Source organism: Nerophis ophidion, linkage group LG04, assembly GCF_033978795.1.
Source record: "Nerophis ophidion isolate RoL-2023_Sa linkage group LG04, RoL_Noph_v1.0, whole genome shotgun sequence".
Classification (NCBI taxonomy): domain Eukaryota; kingdom Metazoa; phylum Chordata; class Actinopteri; order Syngnathiformes; family Syngnathidae; genus Nerophis; species Nerophis ophidion.
Genome location: NC_084614.1, coordinates 35533845 through 35554326, shown reverse-complemented (window position 1 = coordinate 35554326; position 20482 = coordinate 35533845). Strand labels below are relative to the sequence as shown.

The window sequence follows — 20482 nt, the reverse complement described above, 5'->3', positions numbered from 1 at the left end:
GCTTTATGACAGTGTCAACCTGGTTGGTTAATTTCCTGTTTAGAATCCCTTCCTGATTCGGTGCTCATGTTTTGTCAGTATTTCCTGTTTGTTCTGTGTTTTGAAGCACTTTTGTTTTCTGTTCTTTGTCCTGCCAGCACACCTGTTCCTCGTTGTCAATTAGTTGTATTTAGTGCCACCCTATGTTCCCTCCTTCGGTGCTGGTTCAGTATTCAGTGTCTGCCATAATGTGCGGTTGCTTTTTGAGTCTCCCCCCCCCCCCCAAGTTCCTGCTAGACTTTGGTCCATTTTTCTAAAGGAAATGACCTTTTGCCTGCACAACACTTGCCTGTTCTGTAACTTGGGAGCACAACAGCCAACTTGTGGCATTGTCACACTTGTGTTTTTTATGCTGTTGTAACAGGTCAAATCAAATTAATTTGACCTGTTATCAGGTGTGTTATATTACACAGCACCACACTTTGTGTTTAGTGCAAGAAGGGTGAAAATGGCTACATGGATGCAGAAGGACTGAGGTTAAGTGTTTATGACTTTTGAGTCAACTGGTCTTACAACACGTAGGCATACAAAGACAAAAATACACATATCTGCTGGTGAAACTTCATTTATTTGTCAGTATTATAAATGACAAAATACACCATCTTTACACAGGCATATGCAATCTATTGTGGTTTTAAGTACATTTCGCTTTATTAAAGACAAAGTGAGCACACAACTACCATCTTCTTTCAACATTTTTAGTTTTTGAAGCTTTTCTTTTCAACAACTTTTAACATTCTTTTTGGCCGATGTTGAGCACCAAATCAAATTTCCAATAGCATAAAAAACACAATCATAGAACAAGGAATTCAAAGTACACCCTGAGATTATGCAATCATGTGCCCTTTTTGGTATTGAACTCGTAAGATATGCTAATTGCAGCCATCTCTCTTGTATGATACACTTTAAATATGCATTATATAGATTTTAAATTGTGTTCTGCGCTTGTCTGCAGTATCAAAAAGATTCATATGGACCCATCCGTCGTGGTTTGACTGACACATGAAACATGGCAGAGGAGGATTGCACTATGCATTTTTGCTGGCAGATGGTTTTAATTTTGAAATGTCTTGAAAACATTGACCACAGCGTCAGTTGCTACGTAGAATGGCACTTGTTAGCATTTTTAGCAGACTGCATTGCAAAATGATTAACCCCTCTCTTCATCTCATGCTAGATCTACCCAGGAATGGGACCATATAAATCCCTTCCCTATTGTAAGTGAGTCAATATATTTTCTAGGTAACTTTCAGCAGTAGTAGTTGTCTTGTGTTGGTATGCACTATCAACACTTATGCAGGTTTAAATAAATACAGTGAAAGTGACTTTAAGGAATTTAAAGAAACAACATTTAAGTTTTGGCAGCAGGTCATCCTATTTCTGTAAAGATGAAATTGTGAAAATACATGCAGATAATTTCAATAGAGAACCAAAATGAGCACAACTAGATGCTGTATACAGAGCAAAGTGTACCCAGAGAGATCAGTTTGCATTATAATGTTACAGTGACATCTATTGGCAAAATATAATACTGCACTTTTATGCGACAGAGAAAGTAAGTACATTTTATGTATAAAGCTCTTTTCACAGACAAAATCACAAAGCTCTGTACAAAACATAAGTAAAGTGAAACAGTTCAATTGATAGTTAAAATGTGCATTAACCAAAAGCTTTACTAAAAAGAGAAGTTTTAAAATTTTTCTTAAAAGTGTCAACACAGTCAAGATCTCGGAGGGTCTGGGAGCTATAGCCTGGATTGCCAGGTCTCCATGGGTTTTAAAATGAGTTTTTGGGATTATGCAACGCACGGAAAGTCAGGACTAAAATCTTTAAAACTCAATGCAAAATTTGAATGGGAGCCAATGGATAAAATTAAGGGTGATATGGGGTGTTCTAAGTGCACCGGTCAGAAGTCTGGCAGCTGCTTTTTGCAACGTATGAAGTCTCTTTACCATTGACTTGTTGAAAAGAGTGAAGAGAGTTTTGCAATAGTCAATACAAGATGAAATGAACCTGTGAATGATCATTTCGAGATCCAATTTTGACAGCAAATTTCTCACTTTAGAAATATTTCTGAGGTGATAAAAACAGTTTTTGGTCATTTGACGGCAGGACATGGACTGATCAAACACAACTCATAGGTTTGTGAGGCTGCTTTTAACAGATGCACCCAGAGCACCGAAGGAGTTCTTGATCAGGGGGATCTTTTTATCGGGAGCAATTATCAGAGTTTCCGTTTTGTTAGAATTATTTGCAGGGAATTTGAGGACAATCAGTTTTTGATACAGGATACGTATTCCAAGAACTCAGTTATAAAGTGAAACTCTGATTCATTGAAGGAGCATAACAGTTCATTATCATCTGCATAGAAATGATAAGAAACATTTTTCACACCACTGATTAACCTCGCAAGCTACATCAAATACAAGAAAAATAAAACAGGCCCAAGAACAGAACCCTAGGCCACACCACATGACAGGTTGGACACTTTGGAAATTACATCATTAAAAGCAACTTTAAAAGTTATTCAATTTATACAAGAAGTAAACCACTGGAGAACTGCACCAGAAAACCCTATCTCAGATTTGAGGCGATCTATCAGTATACTGTGATCCACAGTATCAAAGGCAGATGTCAAATCGAGTAAAGCCAAAACTGTGTGGCGACCAGAGTCAGCGAACATCGTCAAACCACTGGAAACTTTCAAAAGAGAAGTTTCTCTGGAATTAAATGACCTAATGCAAGATTGGTATTTATCATAAAAATCGTGCAGAAAGCATTGTTTTTCTTCCCAGCTGAGAAAAATAAAACACAAACAATATAATAGTTACATGTGCAATCCTCCTGTAGGGTATTCCCCGTAAAATGGTGATTAACCAGAAGGTGAACTCAGTAAAAAAAAAAAAAACGTACAACAAAAAAGATTATACAGCTACATATTAATTTAAATTGAAACCATGATATTTATACAGTAAACCCTGTGTCTCAGGATGTCACAAGCTTACCACATTTAATCTCTTAATACATAGAAAAACTTAAGTGCCACAATGCCACCGTCTCCGTGCTGAAATGAACATCGCTAGTGCCCTTCCACTGCTGTCTTGGTATCAAATGACGCTCCAGTGGCCATTCTAAAAAAATAAAGACAGGGGAAATATATGAGCAAATGGTATTAATTATATGTAATTATTACAAGTTTGCAGCAAAACTACAGACCTTAAGAGTTCTAATGTGGTCAATTGTTTTATTAAAACCAACCAGAAGTCTACTCCATGCATGAATCATCAGGTCAATCAAATCTAAAATGCCCATTGACGAATGTTATGCATACTACATGTAGGGCAGATGATGCATTGCATGAAGTTTTTTTTTGGTCCAGTCATGCTGTACACACCAATGGCGGCCATGGCATTATTCCTACAAAGAACAGTAGGTGGCAACAACACTTGCTTGAAAAAAATCAGCAAAAGCAGATTAATGAGCTAGTCCTGCAGGTGCCTCCTGCCTGTGTAAGGACATGGGAGTAAAACAGGCTAGTAGCAACACCAAGTGAAAGATAGGAAGATGACAGGAGAGCAGCAGAAGCAGCACATATGTCAGGAAACGCAGGCTAGCAGGGCAGGGAACTCACCTGAACTTTACATCAAGATCCTGGTCATCTTTGTGAGGCATCACAGGGAGCTGCTGGAGGTAGGGAGCGGCTAATCTTGGGTAAATTGGCCGATTTAGCTGTTGTCTGATGGCATATATCCATTAAGACCATCCGGAAATTTAAAAAATTCTTTATAATTCCATGTTAATTTAAAAAGGGTGTTTGTAAAGCACACAGACATGAATGAAGAAGTGACTTAAAAGTTTACGCCACAGCAGCCCACATAGGTCAACACGGCACCACAGCAGAAGGTCTAAGCACAGATAGCCAAAACGTATTACAAGGTGAACAATTACAACACTAAGATGTGTGAATGCTGAAGCCCCCATTTAAACAACTGTTACAGTATATTATTCAAACATAAGCCCCTGGAAATAGTGAGTAAGGGCAGGTGTTTTTGCCAGGTGATGAGTGTAAAAGAGGAAGTAGCTTAAAGTAGTACAACAACACAGAGAGAAATACTGCAGGAATTGTAAGAACATTCCCAGGACAAAATGTTTTTAAACATGTGGGATACAGTAACATGACAAAAACTAGTTCATGTCTCAAATATATAAAAAAAATAGAGCAAAAAGACAATGGAAAGAGAAAAGGCTGTAGTGTTGATACGAATAACGAATAAAACAGCATTGTCTTTTGCCCTTTTTGTTATTATATATTTATTTTTGAAATATATCAGTGTTCCTGTAACAACACAATATATATCATTTGTTTTCACCTCATTAATAATCTGCCGCATTTTGCAATTATGCGTTACATATTGCAAAAGCTTTTACAAAATGCGTCTGCTGCACTTTTTTTTGGAATAAAATTAAACACGTTGGTGCATTATGTAATAAACAGTGCTGTCAAATGAATGAAATCAGATTAATCACACTTTTGAATTGTTTATTTATTTTTAATATTATTTTTTTTATTTATTTTGATTAATCACAATAAATATATTTGCTTGCGGAATTCAAATGACCTTTTAACCCTGAATTTTCACACAAAATTTGACACATATTTTTGTTTTATTCTTAGAGTGTCATACAAACATTTAAAAGTTTTACTTAACTGCAAGTTATTGATTTTCTCAAAACTTGGTGACATATAGTAAGAATTAAGTGCAAATTTTGAAAGTCTTTGCAATAATATAGTACACAAGGTAGTGATGAACACTAATATAGTAGTAAACATACTCACAAAAACGTGCACCATTTACTTCTGCATTTACTCTTCCTTTAACCAGATGTTTAAACCAACAAGCTTATTTACGTATTCAGATGACAGTGCTGATCTATTTTTAGTACAATACTACCCAGGTAGTTGTGATGAGATTAGATAGAATAGAATAGTACTTTATTGATCCCTGGGGAAAATTCAGCACCACAGTTCGCTCACAATAGACAATGAATACTATACAGCATTATTCACATGTGAATAATATACATATATTCTACATATATTCTACATTTAAGTGCAGTCAAGAAGGAACATATGGATTATACAGTCTGATGGCTGTCGGTATGAAGGACCTCCTGTGTCGTTCCATGTTGCATTTTGGGTAGCAGGTGACCGTGTTTGATGGGACATTTGAGTCAACACAGAAGTTGATATAGTCTGTGATGCACTCAGTGAACCCGTCAATGTCCTCTCAATGAGGCTCCATGAGCACCTGCCAGTCAGTTACCTCAAAACAGCCATGTAGTGTCTCTTGGACCCCCTCTGACCACCTTTTCAGTTTTTTTTGTGCCCGGGCTGTCTTTTGACCAGAGCCGCATAACAAGGGTTGAGGTAAACAATGTTGTGGTTTAACAGGTCAAGCTCTGGTAGTGGTATGAGGCTATACGCATCCTTGATATTCGCGTACAGCAGGTCCAAGATCTTATTTGCTCTGGTGTGGCAGCTGACATACTGGGTGAAGTAACATGGTTAAAATCCCCCGAGATGAGGATGAGCGCTTTAGGGTGCTTGGTTTGGAGTCTGGCTATCGAGCTGTGAATGACGTCACTCGCAGCTGCATCGTTAGCAGAGGGGGGGATGTGTACTGCCATCATGACATGCGGAATCTCCCTGGGCAAATAATATGGTCTGAGTCCTACAGCTAACATCTCTATATTCGGGTCACAGTGGCGCTCTTTTATTGTGATATGATCGGGATGACAATATTTCTTATTAATAAACAAAGCAAGCCCCCCTGCTTTCCACTTGCCATTGGTTCGTCCCGGTCAGCATGCACCGTTTGAAACCCGTTTATAGAGACGTTACTATCCGGAACATCGTCATGCAGCCACATCTCAGTAAAACACATTAGGCTACACTCACGATATTCTTTCTGACTGCCGGCAAGCACCGACAACTCATCCATTTTATTTGCCAGAGACCGCACGTTACCCGTGACGACGGAAGGAAGATTTGGTTTGTATTAGGGCTAGGCGATATATTGATTTACTCGATATATCGCGGGTTTGTGTCTGTGCGATATAGAAAATGAATATATCGTGATATTCGAGTATACTTTCTCACGCAGTTACTTTTAGCTGCGGGCATTACACTGCATGCGTTTCTTCCTCTGTCTCGTCTCCTTCTCACAGAGACCTAAAAAAAGCACACAATCTTACATGACACGCGTGCAACGTCACACGCCCTTCCCGTGCAAAGAGGTAGCAACAGGGGTAACATTAGCTCTGATGCTAACGGTGTGTTGCGAGTGGTAATACGAGAGAATCTGGTAACAAATGGAGGAAGAATTAATTACCAAGAAAAACAGCGGGGGTCCATCGTCTGGCGGTGGTTTGGCTTCAAACGGGAACATGTTGGAACATTTATACGGCAGAAGCGTTGCTACCAAAAGTATTAGCACTGCTAATTTGTAGCGTCATTTGAAAAATCACCCCGCAAGAGAATAAAAAGTGCTTCAAACTGTGCATGTCAACATCTCCGTTGGGTGCCACACATACAAAATGCCGAAGCAACTATTTCCACATCAACACCGTAGGACATATACTATTTGATATGCAGCTCATTTTTATGTGACACTTATTGAAATATCTTGTGTAACATCATGCACAAAAGTGCACTTTGTTTGTTTTTAACTAATGTAGTCGCGTTCTGTACAAAAAGTACACTTTAATTTAGTGTTGTTTTGATATGTCATCTTAGTGACATCATGCACAAAGGTACACTTTATTTGTTTTAAACCACTGTAGTGGCGTTCTGTACAAAAAGTTCACTTTAATTTAGTGTTGTTTTGATAAGTCATCTTAGTGACATCATGCACAAATGTGCACTAATAGCTTTTTTTAAAATGTCTGACAATCTTGCACTTTCTGTTTTGAAATTACATGAATGTTTGTGCCATTGCTTAATAACTGTTTAATAAATACAGTTTTTGTCAATTGACTTGGTTGTGATTTCCTTCTCTGCATGAAAGTTTAAAATGAGCATATATTAATGCAGTATGAAGAAGAATGTATTAATGTAGACACATAGAATCATCATACTGCTGTGATATGCATCAAGTGTTCATTCAAGGCTAAGGCAAAATATTGAGATATATATCGTGTATCGCGATATGGCCTAAAAATATAGAGATATTAAAAAAAGGCCATATCGCCCAGCCCTAGTTTATATCTCCTTCTCTCCCTCCTCGCTTCAGCCCACTTCTGTCTCGAACGTCTACCTTTCCCTCGACAGCCACGAGAACCTATAATAGTCCTTTTAACTCTTTCAGGATCTGGTTAGTTAGCGCAGGGTCTGTTAGCTGGATGCTAACAACTGTTATCGCTAACAACTGTTCCCAGGTGTAGATAAAGGAGCCTCTCCACTGTTGTCCGTATGAGCTCTTCAGTAGTGTGCCCACCATCAATAGGACGAACAAAACACTTCTAAACTGCATGTTTAGAAGGGCACAACTAGGATAAAAAGTAAATGTAGAGTACATTTAAAAGTACAAAAAAGTACAAAGTGAACAAAGACAAAGGACAAAGACGGAGCGATCTTTCGCAGCGACCGTCTCGATTGACGCATGCGCACTTGTTGAGATCCACTTGTCTCCAGTAAGAAAAAAAAAATAGCATCAGCCAGTATTTTAAACTCGTTGCTCTTGTTTATGCAGTACAGTTGATTTATCATTGTTTTAATTGTGCCCTTCCAAGGTAGTTTGTATGACGGATCACCTGTGGGGATATCTATGCATGACATCTTGCAGCTTTTGGTCTTCACTGATGTTAAGTGGCCTACATGCAGTTAATTTTGCAATGGGATTGTTTGACTTATCTGTGGTATATTTGTTAACAACATTGACGTGGAGAAAGTCCACCAGTGTTGAAATTGTTTGTCGTCCTCTGAATGTTGTTGTCAATAAAGGATTCTTGCAAGCATCATCCTCAAGTATTTGTTTTACTTTAAGTATTTCAAATTTGATGTGCGCCGATGACAAGAACGTTTGTCGCTGCAATACCAACAGATTACCTGCGATGTATCTAAAGTTCCGTCAAAGATTGTTTTGAAGCACATTCGGCAGCCGAGCACACCGCTCTGACTCTCATCACTCATTTTTGCTCTAGCGTGTGGCCTAATCACTGACTGTCTAACAATGCTTGCCGCCTGTCGGGTTAAAACAACAACAAAAAGTGTGATTCATTTCCATTAGCGCAATAAATATTTTTTTTATTTAATCACGTTTTGTTTTGTTTTTTCCAAGATGGCACAGCTGTAGTGGCTGCTGTTGGCAGGAGTTCTGTGCTCGTGTCATCCTTTTGTGTTTCCCTCATTTTCATGTATTATATATATATATATATATATATATATATATATATATATATATATATATATATATATATATATATATATTACTTTTTTTTTTTTGCCTTTTGGTTCAGGACCCTTTGGGACTGTGTGATAAGGGTGGCACTTTTGTGACTTCTGCGGTGCTTTTTTGTGGAATTCTGGATCTGCCTTCCGGGAGCCTTTTAGCCAGGGAGACCAGCAGCTGGGTCTCTGACACACCATAGTCCGTTTGGAGAGACTGGAGGAGATGCAGAGGAAGAGACAGGGCTGCGGCACTCGCACTGAGCGTCGGGACGGACAGGCGTCACAGTGTCTTGGCTGTATGATCAGGTACCGGACACCTCAGTCTCCTTAGACGCATCCTCACTCGTCCATGCGGACTGGACACTGGCCGAGAGTTGGTGGAAGGCCGAGCGTGGAGTCGGCTCTCTTGGTTGCTTTGTAGGGTCTTCTCCTGTATCTGGCCATGCTCCCTCCACCCCAGCAGACGATGGCGCGGAACACCGCAGAGGCCACCACAGTGTATAAGGTTTCTTTTACTTTTTATTCATAGTTGTATGTAGAAATGGCTGGTTGCATAATTTTTTTCTCCACCCCCCAATGTTTACCTGTATCTCACCTTTTTTGTAAGAGGCCCCAGAAGTTGGCAGACCAGTCAGCGATCCTGTTCTGTCTCCCTGTAATGTTTGTCTGATCTTGAATGGGATTGTGCTGAAAATGTTAATTTCCCCTCCGGGATTAATTAACTTTCTTATTCTGATGTGTTAAGACATTAATTTCGACAACCCTAGTAATAAACCACCGAAATTGATACCTTGATTAGAAAAACTATAGGAAAAACAAAAAACATCTAGTTGTGAATTGTGAATTATATTTATATAGCGCTTTTTCTCTAGTGACTCAAAGCGCTTTACATAGTGAAACCCAATATTTAATTTACATTTAAACCAGTGTGGGTGGCACTGGGAGCAGGTGGGTAAAGTGTCTTGCCCAAGGACACAACGGCAGTGACTAGGATGGCAGAAGCGGGAATCGAACCTGCAACCCTCAAGTTGCTGGCACAGCCGCTCTACCAACCGAGCTGTACCGCCCCTTTGAACATGGCTCGTAAATAGAAAAGTTTGCATACTTCTCCCTAAGAAACAATGTAAATATGAATAATGGGTTCAAGCCTCTACAAAGTTCCATATTTTAGTAAAGTTTGTACACTTTGAACACAATTTAAAGTGCTATACAGTACCGTATATCAAACAAACATAACAAGGAGGTGATAGATCAACTATCTATTTAATAAAAAAGTTTAATCAACAACAACAACTAGCTGCTGTATTCTGTGCTCTGCCAACACGCGCACACACACAAGTTACTTTTGTGCCCTTTCACAAAACAAAATCTCAAAATCCTTAACTTCAACAACAAAGAAATTTAACAAGAGCAGATTACTGAAGAGAAAGGAACAAAGGGAAAAGGAACGAACTAGGGAGATAGGATCTGCTCTTTTTATGCCCTGGAAGAGCAAGGGCCTGTACTTGAATGAGAAAAGAGAAAATGTCTTTACCTCCACTATTAAATACGGCTGATCCGACAACTTTTTCCACAAAATATAGTTCTCTTTACGACTAAAACTATGTGGTTGGTTGTCACACCTGGATCATGTTTTGTTTTGTCAAGTCGCACGGGGCAAGCCTGTCAGACAGCGTTGAGGGACAAGTCCTGCCCCTCTTTAGCACGTGCCTGTGCACTGCTCCGGGCCGCCGCCAGGGCGCTCGCGTCCCAGGTGGTGTGTCGTCACCGCGCGATGAGCCAGGTGCTGGGGAGGACATCCGGATGGCCCGCGAGCACCTGGCTCATCCCGCGGTGACGACACACCACCTGGGACGCGAGCGCCTCGGCGGCGGCCCGGAGCAATGCACAGGCACGTGCTAAAGAGGGGCAGGACTTGTCCCTCAACGCTGTCTGACAGGCTTGCCCCGTGCGACTTTTTCTCCCCTCCCAAGACACAAAAAAATGTTTTTTCTGCAGCTTCCAAAGTTCATGCCACGCCCCCCAGGACTCAAGCCTTGCCCAAGTCACAAGAATTTTTTCCAAAATCTAAACATAACATGACAAAACAAAACATGATCCAGGTGTGACAGGTTACTTTGCTGTGGTCATGCCTGTGAGTGCCACTGTACTTGTCACAAATAAACTCACTGAAATATGTTATTTTTTAACTCCGCAGCGATATGTGCCTTTTTTGCATGTTGGTCTGTTGAGTTATTGGGACACTTATTGAGTCAGCAAAATGGACAGAACTTGTCAAAAGGCAACAAAAAAAGAAAAGAAAAGGTACACATGCTGAAGTGCTAATGCGTGACTCTTCCTGTGCAACAAGTGAAGTGGATGTTCTTCCACCTCAACAATGTTTTCCCCTGCTTTTTTGCCTTCAGGTAACTTAATTAAGCGTTCATCCACAGAGACATGGTTTGCACACAGAGGCATATTTGGCACGATCTAAAGGTTCGTAAACCAAAATGTTAGCAAATAGGTTCGTAAACCAAAGTGTTAGCAAATAGGCATATTTGGCACAATCTAAACGTTCGTAAACTAAAATGTTAGCAAATAGGTGTTTGTAAATTGAGGTTTCACTATTTAATTTCAAGAATCCAATATCAAAGTTTATAACAAAATGCAGAAAATATTTACAAAATGTGACGTTATTACATATTGAGGTGAAATTGTATTAGATTATTACATATTACACCGTTATTACATAGTGCGTTACAGTCCCCATCCCTTGATTTTTCACTACGCGTATTAGTGGAAAAAGTTTGGACACTCCTGCTTCAAGAGATGAGAAGGAAGTTTGTGGAGAAAAAAGTAGCTATCATACCTGACACCTTGTAGCACCTCCATGTTAGCAGAAAGCTGTGCACTGCGAGCCTGCTCCTCCTGCAGCTTCCTTCGGACTGTACGCAGCTCCTGTTGAGCCTCCACCTTGATGTCATTGGCAACCACCACTGCTGTCTGGAGATCAGCCTGGAACCGACGCCACTCATCTTTTTCCTCCTAATTAAAAAAGAAATAAAAGACCATTTTAGTGGAGATAAATGTTTATGGTCACATGCAACATTCATCCATCTAACTGCATTTGATTCATGTCAGAATGCATGAGTTGTGACATTTAGACATGCCTAAAGGCTGGAGAAACTAAGTACATTTTACTAATGTTTTGAACATTTATTAAATACTCAAAAGTCATTGTACAAATACTTAGGGTAAGCATTTCCAAATATTCCTCAATACATGATTCTATACTATATTATACTATACTATGATGCAGACCATTTAAAAGAATCAAGGAGCAATGAGGATGTAAAAATAGAAAGTCTGATGTTAATGGAGTTGGGCAGCAGTTAAAACAAAATAACAAAAGATATCTCCTCCACCTTACCTCCATTTGTCTACTGAAAACTTTCAGTTTTTGTTCTTCATCAGTTTTCTGCACCTCCAACTTTTTAACAAGATCTGCAATTACATGTTAAAAGTCTTAGCTAGTGGGAATGATGTGTATACGCCTAAATTACCTAGCTTACATGACTACTTAGGAAGGGAATCATGGGTTACTGACAAATTGTCATGGAAACTGTTAACGGTAGAATAAAAATTTCAACATGGGCCCACTTAGAAGACTACATGGTTTACATTATACAGTATACGACCAATACCGAAATAAGGAGCTAATAAAACATACTTTCCAAGTCTTGCACAGTTTGATTTGTGTGAAGGTTGACAGCCCGCTGCTGCTCGACCTGGTCCTCCAGCTCGAAGATGGTTTCTTTCATCTCCTTCACTTGTTTTTCAGCCTGGATCCCCGCCTCCTCTAAAGCACTCACTCGACTGCTCATCTCCTGCTCCCTTATCTCTGCTCTCTCCAGGATCTGCTGGCCTTTGGCCTCCATCTGTGTGTGCATTTATGAATTTAGGATCCGCATGACTAGGGGAGTAGTTAATAACCAAGCTGGCGTCCTCTTGACTCGGTCAAACTACATTTAGTTCATTGGGTAAAGAATTAGATTGGTGAAAAATGTTACAATGTACACTAAAATGTAGATAGAAAAATAAAGTAACAACAAAAGCACAACAGGGGCCACCTAACCTCGTAAAATATGTGTTTCTAATGTAAAGAAAATATTACCCGATACACAAGAAGATAATAGCAACAGGATTAGTCTTTGTTCACACATGTAAGGTGGACCACCCTAACGTTGATGGTGAAGGCATCCCATGATTCATTGATAACTTCCACCAGAAAGTCTCAAACATTGTTTCAAAAAAAGTGAAATATAAGAGATATGAAGTATGCTTAAATCAGAGTAACAATTATCACTAAAGTACAAAAAAAAAACATTTACTTTACCTTGGACATGGTAGCTTGAGCATACTCAGTCTCAGCTTGGGCTTGCAACAGGTCCCGCCTCAGCTCTCTCAGTTCCTGCTTCAGTTGGTCTCTCTCCCCATGGGCTATCTTCAGCAGGTCCTGCAGCTCCGTACAATCGCTGGTACTCTGCATGACCTTCTGGTCACCCACCATTAGGTTTTGATCTATCTGAAAATATAAGGTTACATGCCTAAACACCACATGACAGCAGTAACAGTTATCAAAGCTTAAAATGCTTATGAAGATAATGATGCTATTAAAATACATCTTTCATAGTTTTGATACTGTGATAATGATGACAGTGACGCTACGGATTTCATAATTACATAGTAAAAAACGGAAGAAAGAGCACTGACATTATTGTAACTAGAAAAGACTGGATAAACCACTGGCATGTATGACTATTGTTGGTTCTTAGATGTACAGTCAGATGAAAATACTACCATAATTTCCAGGCTACAAGCCGCTTGCTACTTTGTTCCCACGCTTTGAACCCTGCAGCTAATTTATGGATTTTTTTCCGGGTTCACAAGCTTCACATTCCACTAAAAAAAGTAAGCATCGATGCATCAGACTAATGTAATTAATCACATTTGAATCAAACGCACTCACACAATCATTCAGTCAGCCATTTAGGGCCTGATCTACTAAAGGTTTATGTGTACTAAAACATGTGCAAACACAAAGTTGATCTAACTAAACTTGGGCACAGTGGATTTTGTCTGTTAAGTAAGCAGAATAAAGAGCTGTCTTCATTAATATGTAGAATATACGCAAAATTATCAAAACGCCTAAAATACTGAGAGAAAAAGATGTAAATATAGTAAATAGCACACACAATGTGATTCATCAACACTGATCACTGCTTTGCGAGCACTATTTTGCGTTTTATGTAATACGTCTGAAAAGTATGCGCAAACTTACACACTTACGGACATGGCTTTAAGAAAGTAGGCGCTTGTGTTGCAAAGACACAGGATGGACAGAGAATCCTCCATCCTAAGTGTGTGTCAACATATTTGGACTGTCAGAAATAAGAATATTAGACATTTTGTCAATTCAGCAACACATTTTTGTTGCTGGGTGACTAAAGGGTCTGATTAAAACAACTTCAATTGATGCTTTTTGGTGTTCTGTCGTGTTTTTTTGATGACCTTTGTTTTTTACATATAATATATATTAACATATCTTCTGTATGAAAAATACTTATTAAAGTTTGCATTTTTTGTGTCTTGAGCGCAGTAGGTACTGCCTCTCTCCTATGAGGGCACCTTCAAGCAAATAATTACAGTGGGTTTCAATGTAGATGCACTGCGGGACTGCTTCTAAAAAACCCATAACAAGTCGTATACTGTATGTCTTCTGCATTTTGGAAACATAGCAAAACGCCGTAGGTCGAAGCATGATAACATAAAAGTGCAGTATATGATCGAATGTTTCCATGGTGAAAGCCGCTTGCACCTGCAAAGACGTCATTTAAATAAGGCGGTCTGCACCGGTTATGAATAGCATGTGCAATGTTAGTATATCGTGCGAAAAAAGCCCAGTAAAAGTACACACTACTTTATAAATTGCACACACTGTTAATCAAGCGCATGGTATTTGGATCTTAGTAGATCAGGCCCTTAGTTTGTTATGGACTCACCCTCCCCATGTAAAATGCATACGACGCAGCCCCAAAGCCAAAAACGATCTACCCAGCTATCGAAAAATTAAACAGCCGCCGCACGGAAAAAAAATTAGATACCATTTAAAGGCCCAAATTGTTCAATCTTGACATAAATCACAATTGTAAAGTTACAGAAGACGTACAGTTGGTATTATGGCGCAGTAGTATGGCGTTTAGGGTAGAGCCTGAGGGTTGTCGGTTCGCTGCCCGTCTCTTGATATCTAAATCGCTGCCGTTGTGTCCTTGGGCAGGACACTTCACCCTTGCCCCCGGTGCCACTCACACGGATGAATGAATGATAGGTGGTGGTCGGAGGAGCCGTAGGCGCAAACTGGCAGCCTGGCTTCCGTCAGTCTACCCCAGGGCAGCTGTGGCAACAAATATAGCTTACCACCACCAGGTGTGAATGAATGATGGGTTCTCACTTCTCTGTGAGCGCTTTGAGTATCTAATAATAGAAAAGTGCGATATAAAATCTAATCCATTAATATTATTACCATTATTATTATTTGCGGACGATACAACAGTGTTTTGTTCAGGAGAGAACAGACAGAAGTTAATACAAATAATACTAGAAGAAATTAAATTAAAAAGATGGTTTGACAAAAACAGACTATCCTTAAACCTCTGTAAAACTAAAATAAAGTTATTTGGTAACAGTAGAAAGGAATATCTAACACAAATAGACAGAATAGAAAAAGAAAGAGTAAAATAAATAACATTTTTGGGTGTAATAATAAATGAGGAAATTACCTGGAAATCTCATATAAAAATATACAACATAAAGTAGCAAGAAACATTTCAATAATAAATAAAGCAAGCGGTAGGAAATGGATGGATGGATGTTCTATGTTATAAATAACTTCATATTTTCTACTGCTTGCTAGTGTTACCAAAACTGAGCTATTGTGCAGAAATATGGAGAAATTTGTAGGTATAATGATAGATGATAAAAATGAGTTGGAAATCTTCATATAAAAAATATATAACATAAGGTGGCAAGAAACACGTCAAAAATTAATAAAGCTAAATATGCATTGGACCAAAAATCACTTCATATTCTCTACTGCTCGTTAGTGTTACCCTATCTGAGTTATATGGGGAAATAACTACAAAAGTACACTTAATTTAATAACCGTGTTACAAAAAGATCAGTTAGAATAATACATTATGTTGGATATAGAGAACATTTTGACCCTTTCCTCATTGAATTGAAAATACTGAAATTCCACGACATAGTGAATGTGAAAACAGCTAAAATTATGCACAAAGCACACTATAACCTGGTACCCAAAAATAAACAATTATTTTCAAAAAAAGAGAAGAAATATAACCTTAGAGAAAAATGTATTTTAAAATATTTGTACACACGTACAACACTTAAGACCTTTAGTATATCAGTATGTGGAATTAAATTATGGAATGGATTAAGCAAAGAAATCAAACAATGTACTAATATGATCCAATTCAAGAAACTCTTCAAACTTAAAGTGTTTACAAAGCACATAGTAGAACAACCATGAAAAACACTCTGAATCTATTGATAATCCTATTTATCTCACCATATGTAATACAACTTACTTCACTACTTATTTTTATTTTTTTTCAATGTTATTACTTATGGAGTATATTGTGAATGAATTGAAAACACGAAATGAACACAAGTGTTAGCAACTGCTTTGTAAATGACAACAGGTAGGATTAAATAAGATTTGCTTCTTCCTACTCCTTTTTGAACATGTTAAAAACAGAAACTGGAAATTGTAATATATCATGTATGCATGCATGTTCGAAATAAACTCAAACTGAACTCAATTCAGTGAGCACAAGTGTGTGTGTAACTATTTCATGCTTCAATGTTTACAGCTGCTATTGTCTCTAGACCTGTGTGGCAAATATACTGTATGTGCAATCTAAAATGTGTCCAAAAATGAGGTGGGTGCAGTTTATACTTAAGTGCGCTCTAAGGTATCGGGAATTTTGGTAATGGTTAATAACTAAGCATTGGACAATGTTATGACTGAGTGGTCATTTTATGCTATTCTTTTTTTATTTAAGATTATCAAAATAAATCTGACAAGCTCCCATGAATTGTTAATGTGTCAAATAAACTAAACTTCAAGTAAACTCACTGGAGTTAAATTCTGAGCATCCTTTCCAATCTTCAAGTTTAGGCATGCACAATTACTCTAAAAAAAAACTTGACACGCACCTTTTGCCTTTCTATGTCCAGCTGTGCCTTCAGCCTAATGTTTTCCAGTCTGAGAGAATCTGCTGTAGCCTTGTGCTCTTCAGCAGACTCTGCGGCGTGACCTTTGGCTTCTAACTCCCTGTTTAATTGGGTGTGCACCCTGTCCATCTCTTCTCTGAAGCAATGCACCTGGCCCTGGGCCTCCTGGTGTTCCTTCTCAAGAGCGCGTAGGCCGCTAGTTAGCTGCTGCTGAATGTTCACGAGCTTCTCTCTTTCGAAGCGGGAGCTCTCAACCAGTTCCGCATACCTTTGCTCCAGTTCAACAAGTCGAGGACCTTCGCTGTTGAACTTATCCTCTCTCAAGGACTGAGCCAGGGCCTGCTCCTGAAATCGGTTTGCGAGTGCCTCGTTCTTTTTGGCCAGCAGCTCTAAATGTTCCCTTTGCTGCTGAAGTGAGGTTTGCAGGAGGAGCTTTTCGTTAACAAGACGTTCATTTTCTGCAGTCAGCTCTTGTACCACTTGCTGCTGGTCAGTGAGCTCGTGCAGAGTGGCTTGCAGCTCTTCAGCAGTGCTATGGTGATTTTCCTCCATCTTGTGAATCTGTTCTGTTAGACTTTGCACCGACACATCTTGCCTACCTGCAGTGGCATCATCGCTGACACTGCTGCTGAGGGGTTCTAAACGTAGAATTTTCTCAAACCCTAACGAGTCAGGTGAAGGTGAGTCTTTCAAAGACGTAGCGGAGACAGAAGGTTTAAGAAGGCTGGGGGAAGAGAGGTGATCTAATTGTGGACCAAAAGAATTGCATTCTGAAGGCAGGCCATTTTTCTGAGGTTTAGAAAGACTGTTTGGCAGTAGTGAGCTCTCAAAACTCATAAGCCTTTTCTTGAGAACTTGGTTTTCCTCCCTCAGGTTTGCCAGCTCTTTTTGAAACTTTGCATTCTTTTCTCTCAGCTCCCCAACTAGTACAATAGCCTCTGCAACATTTTCATTATGTTCTGTAGACAGATCTTGAGTTGACTTAGAGACAGGTGATGATGATGGGGAAGTCAAAGCTTTATCTTGGCAGCGTTGCAACTCAATGCGAAGATTGCTAATCATCAAGTCTTTAGCCTTAGCTTCAGCCAACAACTCTTTAACCTGACATTCCAGGAGGCCCTTTTCCTGGCCCTCTGCATCTCCACGCCACTTTGTTGAACTACGCGTTTGTTTCGCCAAGGTAGAGAGGCTAGAAGTGCTAGCACTAGAAACAATCCTCTTAGAGGTAGAGGTCTTTAACTGGTCCCTCGAGGAGATGCGGTCCCTTGGCATGGATGAAGGAACTTCTCTAGGAGTCGGGATGCCAGACTTCTTAGTTGCTTGAAAACCTGCGACACACCAAAATATAAATGCAAGTGAATTAGATAAAAAAATACTTTAAGAACTTACTTACAGCTGCCCAGTTCACACTAACACTTTTATTATAAATATCAACGAAACATCATCATGGCAGCCTTGAAAACGAGGATACATTCTCCATCATTCATTTCTTCTCCTTTTGGACTAGCTGAGCTAGCTAAACTTTCCGTCTGAATGCCTGCTTGTGACTGTGGAGTCTAAGGTGTGTGTGGGAAAATTGATAGCAGCCTAAGCACAGAAGTGTTGGAGGTGGACGGGGTAGCAAAAGACAATGTCTTAGTTTGTGCTTCTTCTCTGCTGCTTGTGCTCGCTCGGTCTCAAGTTAAACAAAAGTAAAAACAATTATAAAATAAATGGTACAACAAATAAATAATACTAATACATCACTATGAGAGAACAAACAGAGGTGGGTAGAGTAGCCAAAATTGTTTTCAAGTAAGAGTACCATTACTTTAGAGTAATATGACTAAAGTATTAGTAAAAAGTAGTCATCCAAATAATTACTTGAGTAACAGTGAGTAAGTATTCTTTGAAAAAACTACGTAAGAGTTGAGTAACTTGCGAGTAACTTCTGATTTATTCAGTAGTAATTTTTTAATGGTTCTTGGACTACAACTGTAGTTGGTGTATATGTGTAACACATAGGACAACATTTTTGCTCTAGTTGGAAGTGGAATTATTTGAAGCTGAATTCTGACCATTTCTACTGACACAAATTAAAGTGCATGATATAAATTTAATTTTTCCTAGTTTGTTCCTGCCTTGTCTGACGTCATGTCACTTTTTACAGTCCGTATGTTTCGATGCACGAAATCAGTCTGATTTGTCAAGTAATTCAGTTTCTTCTATTTTTACACCTACACAGTCCTAGTTTCAATGCTCTAGCTCTAATGTGATTGTTGGCCATATGCAGTGTACCTCTTGGTTATTGGAGTAAAATATGCAGAAATTAGATGTGTCAATATCAAACTACTACTTGAAATCAATTTTTGGCAGCAACAAAGTGGCCATTTGGGTAGATATTTGTTCTAAAAAGGGTATTTCAACAAGTAAACAGTACCGTAGGTAGAGTATTTTTCGGATTATAAATCGCTCCGGAGTATAAGTCGCACCGGCCGAAAATGCATAATAAAGAAAGAAAAAAACATATATGTCGCACTGGAGTATAAGTCGCATTTTTGGGGGAAATTTATTTGAGAAAATCCAACACCATGAATAGACATTTGGAAGGCAATTTAAAATAAATAAAGAATAGTGAACCACAGGCTGAATAAGTGTACGTTATATGACGCATAAGTAACCAACTGAGAACCTTCCCAGGTATGTTGACGTAACATATTATAGTTAGAGTCATTCCAATAACTATAACATATAGAACATGCTATACATTTACCAAACAAACTGTCACTCCTAATCGATAAATCCGATGAAATCTTCTTTGTCGATGTCGCTTCTAAACAACTCTGCCAACTCCAAAGGTATGCGCCGCTTTCTCTTGTCGTTTTCTGCTGCATATTTCACTACGTCCAGCTTGTAATCTGCAGTACATAATTTGCTCTTCTCAGTTTGTATAAGTTATCGCCAACATTGAAATGATCCATTTTAATAGCTACGGCAGTAGCATATAGTATATAGCAGTTAGCGTCCGATGACCCATAATGCACTTCTGTCATGACCCTCCCCCGCCGAATTCTTATTGGTTGACGTATGTGACGATTGCTGACATTTTCTTCGTCTCTTCCGCGAATGAGATAAATAATATTATTTGATATTTTACGGTAATGTATTAATAATTTCACACATAAATCTCTCTGGAGTATATGTCGCACCCCCGGCCAAACTGTGAAAAAAACTGCGACTAATAGTCCAAAAAAATACGGTACTTGATTTTCATATAGGTAATGCTCATAAGGGTATTCTAGTAAAATATGCGTGTCTAAATATCAAAATATTACGTCAAATCACTTTTTCTCAGACAATATTAAATTTAATGACAATTTTACATAAATGAATACATCTAAACACGTTGTACATATTATGTGCAGGAAGAAATAACAGTTACAATTGTGTGTATCTTCCAAACAAGAAAGAGGTTTTATCACATCCACATCGGACTAACAACACTCCTTTAAATCTCATCAATACAACAGAAGAGGAAAACTGTCATTTACCGGGCACGATAAAGTTTTAAATAATGTCAAACACCTAGCGACACAATAACCAGGAAGATAAAGTGTCTTACACCTAGTAATCTGTTTTGGACAGACCAAGCCAAAAATGCAGGTTCAGCAAGTGGTGCGCGCCCACGCGAAGGAAATACATTTTTGGCAGGCATTCACA

At 38.9% G+C, this 20482-nt stretch overlaps 1 protein-coding gene across 5 annotated transcripts in view; it reads right to left on the bottom strand.

The window, feature by feature from the left end:
• The window catches only part of specc1 (sperm antigen with calponin homology and coiled-coil domains 1), a 189866-nt gene that overhangs the window by 83880 nt on the left and 85504 nt on the right, over window positions 1-20482 (bottom strand). For all 5 annotated transcript variants that reach the window (XM_061897939.1, XM_061897943.1, XM_061897942.1 and 2 more), the window contains 5 exons: window positions 16766-18111; window positions 12864-13052; window positions 12198-12405; window positions 11898-11971; window positions 11337-11512 (listed from right to left, as the gene is read on the bottom strand). In XM_061897939.1, coding sequence (XP_061753923.1) covers window positions 11337-11512; window positions 11898-11971; window positions 12198-12405; window positions 12864-13052; window positions 16766-18111 — 1993 coding nt within the window. The remainder of the gene's footprint in view (window positions 1-11336; window positions 11513-11897; window positions 11972-12197; window positions 12406-12863; window positions 13053-16765; window positions 18112-20482) is intronic.